Source organism: Miscanthus floridulus, chromosome 9 (assembly GCF_019320115.1).
Source record: "Miscanthus floridulus cultivar M001 chromosome 9, ASM1932011v1, whole genome shotgun sequence".
Classification (NCBI taxonomy): Eukaryota; Viridiplantae; Streptophyta; class Magnoliopsida; order Poales; family Poaceae; genus Miscanthus; species Miscanthus floridulus.
Genome location: NC_089588.1, coordinates 40584136 through 40597912, shown reverse-complemented (window position 1 = coordinate 40597912; position 13777 = coordinate 40584136). Strand labels below are relative to the sequence as shown.

At 44.3% G+C, this 13777-nt stretch overlaps 1 protein-coding gene across 1 annotated transcript; it reads left to right on the top strand.

Moving 5' to 3' along the window:
* The first annotated feature begins 7102 nt into the window (after nucleotides 1-7102).
* On the top strand, nucleotides 7103-10217 carry LOC136481795 (WAT1-related protein At5g64700-like). Its single transcript, XM_066479085.1, has 7 exons — nucleotides 7103-7376; nucleotides 8058-8120; nucleotides 8429-8545; nucleotides 8729-8966; nucleotides 9114-9272; nucleotides 9455-9606; nucleotides 9844-10217. The coding sequence occupies exons 1-7, from the start codon at nucleotides 7147-7149 to the stop codon at nucleotides 9920-9922; spliced, it is 1038 nt and encodes a 345-aa protein (XP_066335182.1). The 5' UTR covers nucleotides 7103-7146; the 3' UTR covers nucleotides 9923-10217.
* Nucleotides 10218-13777: the final 3560 nt, after the last annotated feature.

The window sequence follows — 13777 nt, the reverse complement described above, 5'->3', positions numbered from 1 at the left end:
AAGAAATCAGGGACGGGAGAGAAGAATCAAGAATTCTTCAGCGTCATAACAATCCAACTTACACCAATGTAGTAGAAAGGGGTTCTCGAAGACCACTTGGACAGCCTACGCGATGTCTCAACGGATACCAGGGAACGCTCGGCCTGAAAAACAAGAATCCAAGAAACCAAGAATCCAAGATATCAGGGGAGGGGAAAAACCAAGAAACACATGATGAGACAAGAAGTGGAGAGGAGAAGCATGAAGCTCCTCAAAACTATCTCTAGCACATACGAATTCAATGGCGGCGGGAGGGGCGCCGGAATTCGATAGCCCGGCCGGCAAGGCGGCAAGCGGCAACCCAGCCGAGCCCCTCCGACTGTTGAGTGGCGCGGAGGGCGGCGGCCTGAGGGAGGCGCCCGGGCGACGCAGAGTGCGACCTCCGTGCGGCGCGTAGGGAGTCTAGGTGGGGGAGGGCAGTGGGACTGGCGGCGCGGAGCGAGGCGCTCAGGGTTTGTTGTCGCACCTGTGGACCGGGTCGTGGAGGATGAGGCGGGTCAGTCGGCCGGGGGCTCAACCCTAGCCGCCGTGGAGATTGGGCAGCCTGACGGCGTCGGGAGGAAGAAGAGAGCGCCCAACACTTAGGAAATTTTGGCCCCCGAGCGCACGTTCTTATATACCCAGGACGATTTATAGGGGCGGCTTCTGATCTAGCCGCCCCTACAAATGCATTGTAGGGGCAGTTCCTGATCTAGCCGCCCCTACAAATATTTTTCTATTTTATTAAATTATTAATTCTATATTTTTTATATCACAAAAACATAAAATAAATGTATATAATATTTTGTATTATCTATATATGCACAAATATATATATATATATAAACAATTTGTGGATATTCAAAACAATATAAAAACAAAAAAAATCAAAAATTTGAAATTTGAAATTCAAACGATTACAACTTGAAACAACATTTTGAAAGAGTAAATGATTTTAGCTGAAAAACTCATGAATACCAAATTTGTAGAACTCATCAAGATGTACAACTTATATTTTGGTCATCTTTTTATTTGACCAAATTTGAACAGTTCAAATTTTAAATTTCCATAAATACCAACTTCAAAAAAGATTTTGAAACCTTAAATGGTTTCAAATAAGAAAGTCATAAACATAAAAGTTGTTGAACACATCACTATCTACAACTTTTATTTTGGTCATCTTTTTATGTGATAAAAGTTGGATAGTTGAAATTTTGAATTTCAATAAATGACAACTTCAAACAAGATTTTAAAACCTTAAATCATTTTAACTATAAAAGTCGTGAACATAAAAGTTGTTGAACTCATCACTATCTACAACTTTTATTTTGGCCACTTGTTCATTTGACAAAGTATTAGTAAACATTGTTCACAAATTCATATATCACTCATAGTTTCATGAACTATACGAGAGACATGTTGATTTGTGAATAATGTTTACTATCACTTTGTTAGATGAAGAAATAACCAAAATAAAAGTTATAGATCTTGATGAGTTATACAACTTTGGTATTCATCACTTTTCAGCTAAAATCATTTGGTGTTTCAAAATCTTGTTAGAACTTGCCATTTTTTAAAATTTGAAAATTTGAATTGATCAAACTTTGTCAAATGAAAAGAATGACCAAATCAACACAGTAACTTGATAGGGCATGATTTTAGAAACTTTTATAAAAAAAATCATCACATTTGGAGTTAGTATGAGGAAGAAACACTACTTACAAATTTTACCCAAAGATTAAAAAGAAAAATCACAACTGTTCATGATGATCAAAGTTAAACAAGTATGATTTCTCTTTTTAATCTGTGGCTGAAACTTGTAACTAGTTTTTCTCCCTCATACTAACTCCAAATGTGATGGTTTTTTTCCTAAAATTTTCTAAAATTATGCTCTATCATTTTAGTATGGTCATCTATCTTTATCACTAATTTTAGACAATTCAAATTTTGAATTTCAGAAAATGACAATTTCAAACCTGATTTTCAACCATTAAATAATTTTAGCTGTAAAGGTGATGAATATAAAAGTTGTATAACTTGTCAAGATCTCCAACTTTTATTTTGGTCATTTCTTTATTTCATAAAGTGTTAAGTGCTTGTTTTAAGTGTTTCAATAGTAGTCCGAACATGTTGCAGTAGTAATAAGTGTCTGTTTCAAGTGTCTGCGTGTTACAGCTGTTTTAGTAGTAATAGAGTGGATGTTGTAATAGGTTCATCTAGATGTCACAAGGGTAGTCTCACACACATGCATAAATGTAGTCTCACACACATACATAAATCTATAGTCTCACACACATACATAAATATATAGTCTCACATACATGCATAAATGAAGTCTTACAAACACACACACTTACACAAACACTCCACGTTCAATAACTAGCTAGCCCGCTGTAACGACTTTTTCCTTGACACCTTTTTGTTCCTATGGCAATATGTCTTTGGGCAGGTTCTTTTTTACAACACTGATCTTTTTAGGAAAGTCTGTGAATAGCAGCATCTCATCATAGTTATTGTAAGCTTCAACATCATCCACGCCATCAGCTCCGATAATGTTCTGTTTTCCGAAGGCAACCACGTGCTTTATCTTCTTCTTCGGGGGGAGGTTACTTTGTGGGTTAGGTATATAGAAAACTTGTGCGACATGTGAAGCGAGCACCCAAGGGTCATCTTGGTAGCCTAGATTCTCAAGGTCCAGGACTCTCAATACGATCTCGTTAAGTTGGTGTTGTTTGATCCAGTGGCATCGAAACAGGGCCACCGTTATATCCCTTCCATAGTCAAGTTCACATATATTTTCAATGATGCCAAAGTATTGGATCTTTTGCCCCACTCCATCGAGAGCTTCTATTCGAACGCCGTTGTTTTGGTTCACATATTTACTATCCTTTGTGTGGGTATAGTACATGTACCCATTGATGTCATAAGCTTTCCAAGATGTCACTTGTCTCGATGGCCCCTCCGCCAACCTACTACTGATGGTAATAGAGTCTATGGTTTCTCCAGGCAGTATGTTTTGGTCCTTCAACTATGTAGTTAGTCATTGCTTGTGCTGTTTCATGACCCAAATATCTGAACGACCATTTCTCTCTGCCATAATGATAGCCAAGTGTTCATCAATGTACGGTTGCATCAGTTGTGTACTCTACAAGACACTGTAATGCGCCCAACTCACTTCTTTGTAATCATGGTCGATGAACACTTTTCTACCACTGGTGCCCTTCCCAGCCAGCCTACCCTTGTGACGAGAATCGGGTTTACCAATCCCTTTCTGTACTTTTAGGTACTCTTGACAGCACTCGATGACTTCTTCAGTACTATAACCCTCTATCATGGAGCCCTCTGGGTATGCTCGATTATGCACGTATCGGCTTAGAACCGACATGAACCGCTTGTAGGACCACATTTCATGCAAGTAGCAAGGGCCCAGCACCTGTATCTGATGAACCATGTGAATCATGAGATGTGGCATTATATCAGAAAAAGCAGGAGGTAAACACATCTCTAGTTGGTTTTGTGTCTCCACCATAAATTCATGTAGGTCACTCTGCTCTTTCTTGCCAATCATCCTTTATGAGATCTTCGAAAAGAAGTAGCACATGCGGTGATGGCCATTTTCAAGAACTCTAGCTTTATAGCCCTGATTGCAATAGGTAGAAACACTATCAGCATCACATGATAATCATGAGCCTTGCAGTGTGTTATTAACAAGTCCTTCATCGACACTAGCTTCTTCACATTCACCGAAAACCCAGTTAGGACTTTGACCCCCCTCAGGAAAGAACATATAGCTCTCTTCTCTTCTGGTGTTAGGTTGAAGCACACCGCGGATAGAGTGTATTTTTCATTAGCCTTAGGTACTGGGTGAAGCTGTGGCACCACGTTTAGCTGCACCATGTCTTTCCATAATTTCAGACCATCCTTTGACTTGCCTGTGTCCATCAAGGTAGCAATGAGACTCTCAAAGATATTCTTCTACACATGCATAGCATCAATGGCATAGGGGACCTCCAAGTCTGGCTAATAAGGTAGATACTGAAAGAAGATCGATTGTTTCTTAAAAGGTACGCCTTTGATAGGAGGTGTGCTTCTATCTCTATTCGTCCCATCTGGATTCTTCTTTTCATAGACGACGCGTATGTTTTTCATCATTATATATACGTGTTCTCTGTTATGACGTCTCTCCGGAGGGGGTTCAATCACCGGGGTGTTGTCATAAAATCTAAAGAATAATTTGCTGTGGTACTTACGACTTGTCTTTAAGAAGCGCCGATTCCTTAGGTAAACTATGTTCTTGGATGCATCCAGGAACACCCATGTAGTACCATCCAAGCAAACTAAGCATCCCGTCTTCCCTTTGATCTATCCAGACAAAACAAATAGCGCAGGGTAATCATTGGTAGTAACAAATATTATTGCTCTACATATGAAGTCCTCCTTTTGGAACGCATCGTACATCGGCTCCCCATGCCTCTATAGCCTCTCCATTTCTTGCATCAAAGGCTCGAGGAACACGTCTATATCAATGCCTAGTTGTTTAGGGCCAGAAATAAGAATAGTGAGGAGAAGGTACTTTCTCTTCTGACACAACCACGTTGGGATATTGTACATGGTCAAGATCACTGGCCAAGTGATGTGGTCGCTCATCCTCTCATTGAAGGGATTCATTCCATGATGCTCAAGCCAAACCGTACATTCCTTGGGTCATCGCTGAATTCTTTGTGCTTCTCATCGATCCTTTGCCACTGACTATAATCAGCCGGGCGTGCAATCTTATCTTTATCCACTTTACGCTCAACATCCCACCATGTCATGAGTGCGGCTTCTTTAGGGTTTACAAAGATACGTCTCAAGCGGTTGGTCACTGGCAGGTACCACATTACTAAGGTAGTAATTCTTCTCTGCTTTGCATCGTTGCCTAATGGAGTGTCCTCTGGGGGGCTGAGATTCTTGTACCACCTTTTTCGTACCCTTCTTATTCCTCTTTTTTCCCATGGAGGCTTCGTCCCCACCGTAAAGGTCATTGTTTTTGTACTGGCTGGCTCCACACCAGGGACATTTATCCAGTGACTTGAACGTTTCGCCATGAAAAAGGATATAGTGGTTGGGGCATGTATGGATTTTTTCAACCCCCATTGTCAATAGACTTATGACCTTCGCTTGGTATGTGCTGGTGGGAACTGAGTTTGGTTGTGGCAGCACCCATGATAGGAGACGTAATAGATCATTGAAACTACAGTCTGACCAGCCGTACTTAGCCTTCAGGATGAGTAGCTCAAGCACAAAACGTATCAATATCCAATGTGTCGGACAACCATTTTCAACACCATACACAGTCTCCTTCAATGCTTTTGTCACCCTTTCCAAATTTTTTAGACCTTTTGAGCTCTTTAGTAAAATCTCTGGTCTAAGCGCTCGAATCATATCCTCCAAATCATCTTCATCCCCGACACGTGCTCCGCCATCATTATTGGCACCACCTTCGTCGTTACTATCCCAACCACCAGCATTACCACCTTGTTCATTACCAAACTCGGGATCCATTCGTGCATCAAGCTCTGCTGAATATTGGGACAGAGATTCTAGGGTTTCGTCGTCGTATTCCTCCTCATCCTCGTCGTTAGCAATAACCGTTTTTCCATGATAAATCCACACTGTGTAGTTCTCAACAAATTCTCGCATAATCAAATGTGATATGATGATAGTCACATATGTCCATGCCATACGGTTCTTGCAATCTTTATAGGGACAAATAATTGTATCCTTATTCTCTGTCAACGTTGTTGTATGCTTCTCTACGGCTTCAATAAATTTATCCACCTCTTCACGGAAACCTGCCTTGAACCTTAACGAACCATACGTCCAAGAGTTCCTGTAATCCATCTTTTACAACAACAACAAAACAAACATTAAAGGACTACTTATTCAGATATATATAAAAATGAATCAAATTAATAATTACTTGAGAATAATTGTATATACTTCAGATATATATGAATATAAATCAAATATAATTACATGAAGCATACAAACACACCATGGTAGAGGAAAATTAATTAATGGCCTATTTATTCATAAATAATTAAAATATATATTTTTCGATTACAATAAATAATTTCAAAGACAATAATTAGCAACAATTATATTTTACCCAATATATTTCATACAAACCCTAGTCTAATTTCATCAAACATAAATTTACAAAAATGAAATTAATAAAAAAACCAAACCCTAGATCTAGCTCTAGCATGCACATGAAACATCCATATAACTAATTAATTGTTCACTAAAATCAAAAAACATGGACCAAATAAGGGTATAATCTTGTTCCCATACCTAATTTTTGGGAGTATTTTTTGGGAGGTGCCCAAGTCCTTCCTACCTTTTTTCACGGGTTGGAGTGAGTGACTCCAGGAGAAAGAAGAGGCGACATGTTTTTATACGTGGGGCATTTGTAGGGGCGGCTGATGATTGAGCCGTCCCTATAAATCGCAACACCGGGGGCGGCTGGTGAGTGAGCCGCCCTTACAAATCGACCCATTTGTAGGGGCGGCTCATATCACCAGCCGCCCCTACTATGCTATTTGTAGGGGCGGCTGGTCTCGTGGGTCCCGAACACGTCCACTGTAGGGACGGCTCCATCACCAGCCGCCCCTACAAAAAAAAATTGTGCCGTTGCTACAAACATTTTTTTTAGCAGTGTGGGTGTGTCATGTGCTACTGCTGCCTATTGCCATTCGTTTAGTGTTTTTTTTTCCTTTTTCGAAATGGTTTGTTTCGCAGGCAAACTAAAAGTGGCCACGCAACGCAACGCAAAGTCACAGAAAACCCCCCAAAAAAGTGTGCGTTTCACACTTTCACTTGGAACACGCATGCACGTCGCCCCAAGGACAAAGGAGCACGAAATCGAGCTATATACACGTGCTGCAATGGCGGTGCCGTAGCCTGTTGTACACTCGTCCGGCGGCCTGACCGAGCCGTGAACTTCGTACACCAGGCCGGACGCCCGGATCACCGGAGATATATTGTTGGAGTTGGAGAGCTAGAATTTATATTAACTGATCGGAGCCGGCCAGTCATCAGCGGCCTTCGTTGAGGACCCGAGCAAGAAGACAAAAATCAACAGCGATGGTGGACGAAGAGGCGGGCGGCTTTAGCGCGGCGGCGCGGGCACCGCCGGAGGAGATGGCGGCGTGGAAGGCGCCGGCCGCGATGGTGCTGGTGCAGCTGTTCAACACGGGCATGGTGCTGCTGTCCAAGGTGGCCATCGGCCACGGCATGTTCGTCTTGGCGCTCCTCACCTACCGCAGCCTCTTCGGCGCCGCCATCATCCTCCCCATCGCGCTCCTCCGAGAGAGGTGCGTGTGACTAGCTAGCTTCCGCGTCTGTCCGGCAGAGGTCGGTCGTCCACTGCCATCATCCCTAGTAATGTGGCCGATGCGACATAGTGAGCAACTCTATTCGATCATCCTGGACAAATTAAACTAGAAACATTTTCTGTTTTTAGTACTACATTATAAATTGATTTTGATGTTACTTCAATCAAGAAAAAAGAAAGAAAAAGAAAGCCCTAGTAATGTTCGCTCCTTCAAAAATTGAGATACGTAGCAATGGTACAATTTTGCTTCACTAGTGGAATTGAAGCTATTTTGAAACAAAGGTTTAGTGAAAAAAATTCTTATTGTAGATGTCGAGCTGAGAGAAGCTGATATTTTCCACTTTCATGTGACGTCCGCCTCTTATAAAACCGGATTTTAAGGAGCTCCACTCAAAAAGCTGTTCTATTTTTAACCCGTTTGGTTAAAAACCAACTACAATAAATTGTAATCTTGTCGAATCGTCCAATATAAGAGGTAGTTAGTAGCAAAACCTCTAGATGACTATACATCCCTCACGATTTTAGGTACTTTTGCTGATGGCTGGCTTTTCCTGTCATGGAAAAACCTACCTGCGGTAGTGATGTATAGCAGGAGGATTGGAAATTCGTAGTTTCAAACAACTCTATGCATGTATTCTTATTTTCATCCCTTCTGCTTCAGGGGCAAGTGGAAAGAGATGGACTGGCACGCCGCTGGATGGATCTTCCTTAATGCGTTCATCGGGTAAGCTGTAAATATATGTTCATCAATAGTTAAGTTATTCTGAGAGGTTCTGAACAAATATTGCCCTGTTCCGTTGACTTTTGAGTCATCACACCTGTTATCCAATTTGTTGTCTAACATAAAAGAGATCGTAAAAACTATTACACTACAAAATATCATTGAGGCATACCTAGTTACCTACACACATTCTTCTCATACATTCAAATCTGAACAGTCATGATTCAGAAAATTGTTGGTACTGAAAGCTTGAACTCTTTAGGGGCGTCAATTTGAACATGACTTATGTTACGCACCTAAATGTCAAGCAGATATGCCATACCAATGAGCCTATTCTACTATGGCCTTCATGACACAACGGCGTCATATGCTACTATATTCCTCAACTTAGTTCCGTTGACAACCTTCATACTCTCCTTCGTGTTCAGGTACTAACTTCTCTATTTCTTAAAAAAAATACACCTCTTGTATGTTGATAGTGCTTAACAATGAAATGCTTCTCTAGTTGTGCAGCATTATGTTACTGTTCACGTATTGTACATCTTTAGTTCCCAATAGCAATGCTCACACTCTATTTCATGGCAATGCATTATTCAATTCTTGCATTCTAGGATGGAGGCATTGCGAATCATGAGCATGTCGGGATCGCTTAAGATTGCAGGAGTTGTGGTATCCGTCAGGGGCACAATGATCATCAGCCTATACAAGGGAAAGATTCTGCATCTATGGAACCCTGTTCTTCACCATCACAACAAAGAGCCTGTGGATGCTGCAAGCCATCATCAGCTACGTGGAACAATCTTGTTGGCAGGCAGCAGCTTCACGCTTGCTTGCTGGTACCTAATTCAGGTAGTGGCGTGCTTCGATGACCGTCATTGTGTTGTCATGATCAATTTTGAAGTGATCTTAGCTCATAATGTATTTTTCTTCTTCTTTTTTCTTTTTTTTTGTGAATCATAATGTATTTTTTTTTTCTGTTTTCCTATATGGTTGCAGTCGAAGGTTCTGAAGGTATATCCGTACAAATACTGGTCATCCATGACTACGTGCTTGGTTGGAGGGCTTCAGACAGCACTTGCTGGAGTCATATTTAGGAGGGACAACAACGCCTGGAAGATTGGATGGGATATAAACCTTCTGACCATCATTTACTCAGTAATTTATCTATACATTTTCTACAACAAGCACTGATGATAGTTTGTCGTGCAAACCAGGGTAGTGACCAGACATCGTTTTGAGATGATTGGCAACCCTGACAGAGCTAATTTAACTAGTGAACAGACATGATCCATTCTACCCATTGTATGGGAATTAACCTTGCAACGTATTGGGTGCAGGGGGCACTTGCAACGGCACTTAAATACAGCATGAACTCGTGGGCTGTATCTAAGAAAGGCCCATCATACCCTCCAATGTTCAGCCCATTGTCTGTGGTGTTCGCTGTTGTGCTGGGCTCCATCTTCATCGGCGAGGACATCACCGTTGGAAGGTTAGTTCTGTTGTTGTTGTTGTTTTATGTTTTGTACCTTTTCCCCTTATCCATGCTCTGTTCTCTTGTTTCAGTAACAAAAAAAAAGATACATTACTTATCTAATAACAATGCTATCTACTAAAATCTATTAGTCTTAAAATGAACTAATTAATAGCTAATCAGCACAATGGGTCATTTTTATGGCCATATGTCGCGATTGATGGTACTGCGTTGTCCTTTCTTATGAATGTGCAGCCTCATTGGGACGGTTCTGGTGATTGTTGGGACCTACATCTTCCTTTGGGCCAAAGCAAATGAGCGACTTGAAAAGTGAATATGTCAGAGAGCACATGTTTAGTTCATAGATTTCCATGGCTCGGGGTGTAGAAACAAATGGAGGCCAACTTAGTAATGTATAAACATCAAAACATAAATTAACACATGCTATATAAAGAAAATGGCCCATACATTAAAATACATAAAAAACAATGTTCATCACAAAGATTTTGTAGATTGAAGTAAAGAATCATGTCAAGGTTATCTTGTCAGCTGTTATGTAGCACATACAAATGGCAACAATTTATTTCCAGGATCCATTTTGTTATAGATATGTGCTTAATAATGTATAATTTTTCCCTTGCTCATTAGTCATGAGCTATGTTATGTTTTTAGTATTTTACTAAAGTCTTGTAATAATTGAGTGATGATGATGCTTTGAAAGAACCAAAGACCAGGTTTCTTGATATAAAACAATTTATAGCTTGATATAAGTCTATATAGGTAGACAAACTTAACACATGATGTGTGGAAACACCATACTCTACTACAGAAAGTTTAATCACCGCCGGGACTTTCACCTCCGCTTATGAGACAACCGGTCTATAGCCTGAGGGGTCCCTTCTGGGTGACCTGTCTGCGGAGATAAACTATTTTCACAGCTGGCCTGCGCGTATGATTTGGTGGTGAACATAGTGCAAGTCTTCACCGCCGCATCATACGCCGAACTAACGGTTGTACATTTTAGCACCACCGGCTATACATCCAATGCGCGGCGCATGGAGAAACCAGCGGAGATAAGAAGTTTCGCTGCCGGTTCCAAGATGGAAGGACACACCACCATTAGAGCTAGCAGTGAAGCAAGCTAGCACAGTCGGTTCACCATATGATCCGGTGGTGGAAATCGCAATGACTCGAAACACTGCCTCACCCGCCATGCTAGCAGTGATAAGAAGTTTCACTGCCAGTTTGTTCAGACACTGAATATCACATGCTTCGATCCGGTGGTACAAACAGATATCACCATCGGCTGTCTATTTAACCATGTGGTGGTAAACTGCTGGAAGAAAACCCCATTCCCTCATCTTCTTCACTCAAGTTTTCTTCGGTCGTGGCTCCTCCAACCATTTCTAGCGGTGTTCAAGGGTGCTACGGCTTTTCACGGTGGTGCTAGCGTTAGCAACGGGTGTGCATGCTCGTGCTGTATCTGGTGCTCGCCATGGCTCAGCTTTGGGACACCTCAGGTGAAGGGCCTTGGCTCGTAGCCACAGCGGTAGGCACGCTAGCAAAACAGAGGAAGGCGGAGTGGCTCACTGTAGCAGGGTCAAAACTATGGTAAGCATGTTGTTTGAGTCGGTGTCAGAGTACGGGGTCTCCGGTGGCTCGGGTGGACTTAGGAACATAAGAATTACGTAGAGAAGACGCAACGGTTTATCCTGGTTTGGGCCAATTCGGTCCCTACGTCTAGCAAATGATGATCCTTATACTCATGACCACCCAAAATCTAGGGGGGTTACAACAGAGTGTAAAGGAAGAAGATTAGGTAGGGGGGTTAGCTCGGTGCTAATCCTAAGGTTGCCTCGCCGCTGGTGGAGTCTCCCCTTCATTAGAGAGGAAGGAGACGGTGGGATGCGGTGGAGGAGGGGCTCTTGGTGCCCCTCTTCAGGTTGCCTTGCTCTCGGTGCCAAGCGGAGGTAGATGGAATGGAATGGAGTGTCTAGTGATCAAATCAGGATCCTATCCCCTCTAGGTCTAACCTTATCCCTTATATAATGAGATAGATCGAGTACAAGGCGGTTTGGGGGTCATAGTCTATGGTCTACGTGCACCAGAGTCAAGGAAGGGCTTGCAGCGGTGCGCCATGGACCGTCAAGGTGTCTTGGAGCCGAAGAAGCCTAGGCGTCATTTGGCTGCTCTGCTCTGACACTCTACATGTCAGAGGGTGTCGTCTTGGACTGGCCTCCCTCGAGTGAGACCTTCTGGAGTCTTCTTGGTGGTGAAGGAGGTCGGCTCCAGGGGGTGACGTGCACGCCCAGAAGCCCCTGATCCCTAGAGGCCGTGGGAAGCTTTTATGTTCCTATGTCACGCCCTGGACGTGACCCCGTTGAAGGAGCAGTTGGTAGGGGCATGCCTAGGGAGCGGCTCTAGGGAGCCCCCCAGGCATCGGTAGCCTAGGGCTTGTTTTCTTGTGCTTAGGCCTTGGCTGGCATTGTAGCTGGGCATGAGCCAAGGGCCAGGCCCAGAGGTGTCATAGATTGGGAGCTCGTGGCTCAGGGAAGCCCCAGCCCCTAGGCAGAAGCCACGGTCGAGTTAGGCTTGACCAGGCGATCCTGAAGGGGTCGATCGGAGGGTCTTCTTCGTTTGGGAACTTTTGGAATCGAGGCTTAACATACCTATATGTTAGGATCTCGTTAGGAGCCCCTGAGCCCTTCATGGTCTCACCTGGCGTGATGGCGACGAAGGGCTGAATTTGATCTTCTAGTGACCGAACCCTCCTTGGCGGGGACAGCTTCTGCTGGTGAGAGTGTTGTGCCTTGCTTGGGGCCTTCTTCTCCAGCATGACGGATGGTGCTTTGCTGTCGAGGCTAGGCGAAGATGATGTTGATCCCTTCGTGAGTCCATGTCGCATGGGTCTTTGACTTGAGTGAGAGCTCAGCGGAGGGAGTCATCGACTGTAGGCATGGGGGTGCCGTCCTTTCTTATTGGAGCCTACCGTGGGCTGGGTGATCAAGAGCGCTGGGCTCTAGCTTAGGGCCATCTGATCATCTGGAGCTCCACGCACTTCTGAGGGTTGCGATAATAGGTCCTGGTCCTCTCAAGACAGACTTCTTGGCCAACCCTCTACAACCATAGATCGGGTAAGTGGGAGCGTGCCAAGGCTCAGACTGAGGCCCTCATTAGGCCACTGCTCAGTGGCTCCTGACCCAACTCTGGGGAGTTGGCTAGTTTTTTGGGGGATGCGCCACCCGAGCACCTGTTGGATGGGAGGTCAGGCTGTGCCATCTAGGGAGCTAGCATAGCCCCTAAGGCCATTGTGGGTCCTCGTTGCTAGCGAAGGGGGTGGCTTCTGGGCGTGTCCCATCTGCTAACACCTTGCGTAGGCGATTGATGGCATCTAGGCTGTCATGCCTGGTGGAGGAGTTATGACGCGTGCGCCCCCCCCCACGCTGTCCCGTCTCATCTGGGAGATGGGACGTTGGGGCCATGTGGAGCAGATCTAGTGGAAGAGGAGCCGCGACACTTGGTGCATGTGGATCTGAGCTGTTGATGATAACCGATGGGCCCGAGGGTAGGTGGATCCCCCCCCAAGTCCCACGAGGAGGTATACGTGGAGAGGGCGGTGCATAGGAGAAAGTGGAGCGGGGACTTGACTCATCGCTAGTGGTTCCCTGACTCTACCTTTACTGCGTAGCCATCATCACGCAACCACCCGGAGGCATGCTACGGGGATTGAAGGGACGCCTAGCTAGTTCCCCAAGGTCCTTTGTAGCTGCCGAAGGCTGATCGGAGGGCCTGAAGCTGCTCATAGCGCACTGCCATTGGCTATAAAGGGAGGCCCCTAGGGGACACGACGTCTTCAATCCCTTCCTTTGGCCCCCTCTCTTCTTCTTCGTCAGATCCATCTTCTTCAGCGGCGATGGCAGTGGCTATGAAGTGCGATGCTTCCCTCTGAGTGAGCTTGGTGTTGTCCATTGGGAGATTGTGTCTTCATGGGTGGAAGGACTCTAGTGAACCACAAGGCATAGACCAAGGTGGTTGAGCCTGTGATCTGGTGGCTCACTGTTGGTGTGGTGCTGTACCTGCATGGACGTGGGGTAGTGGGTTCCCGGGCCCACAGTCCTGTGTCGCCCCCATAGCTTCGTCACCAGGGGCAGCAGTGTCGAGGGCAAGGTGGCACCGTGTGAACACCGGT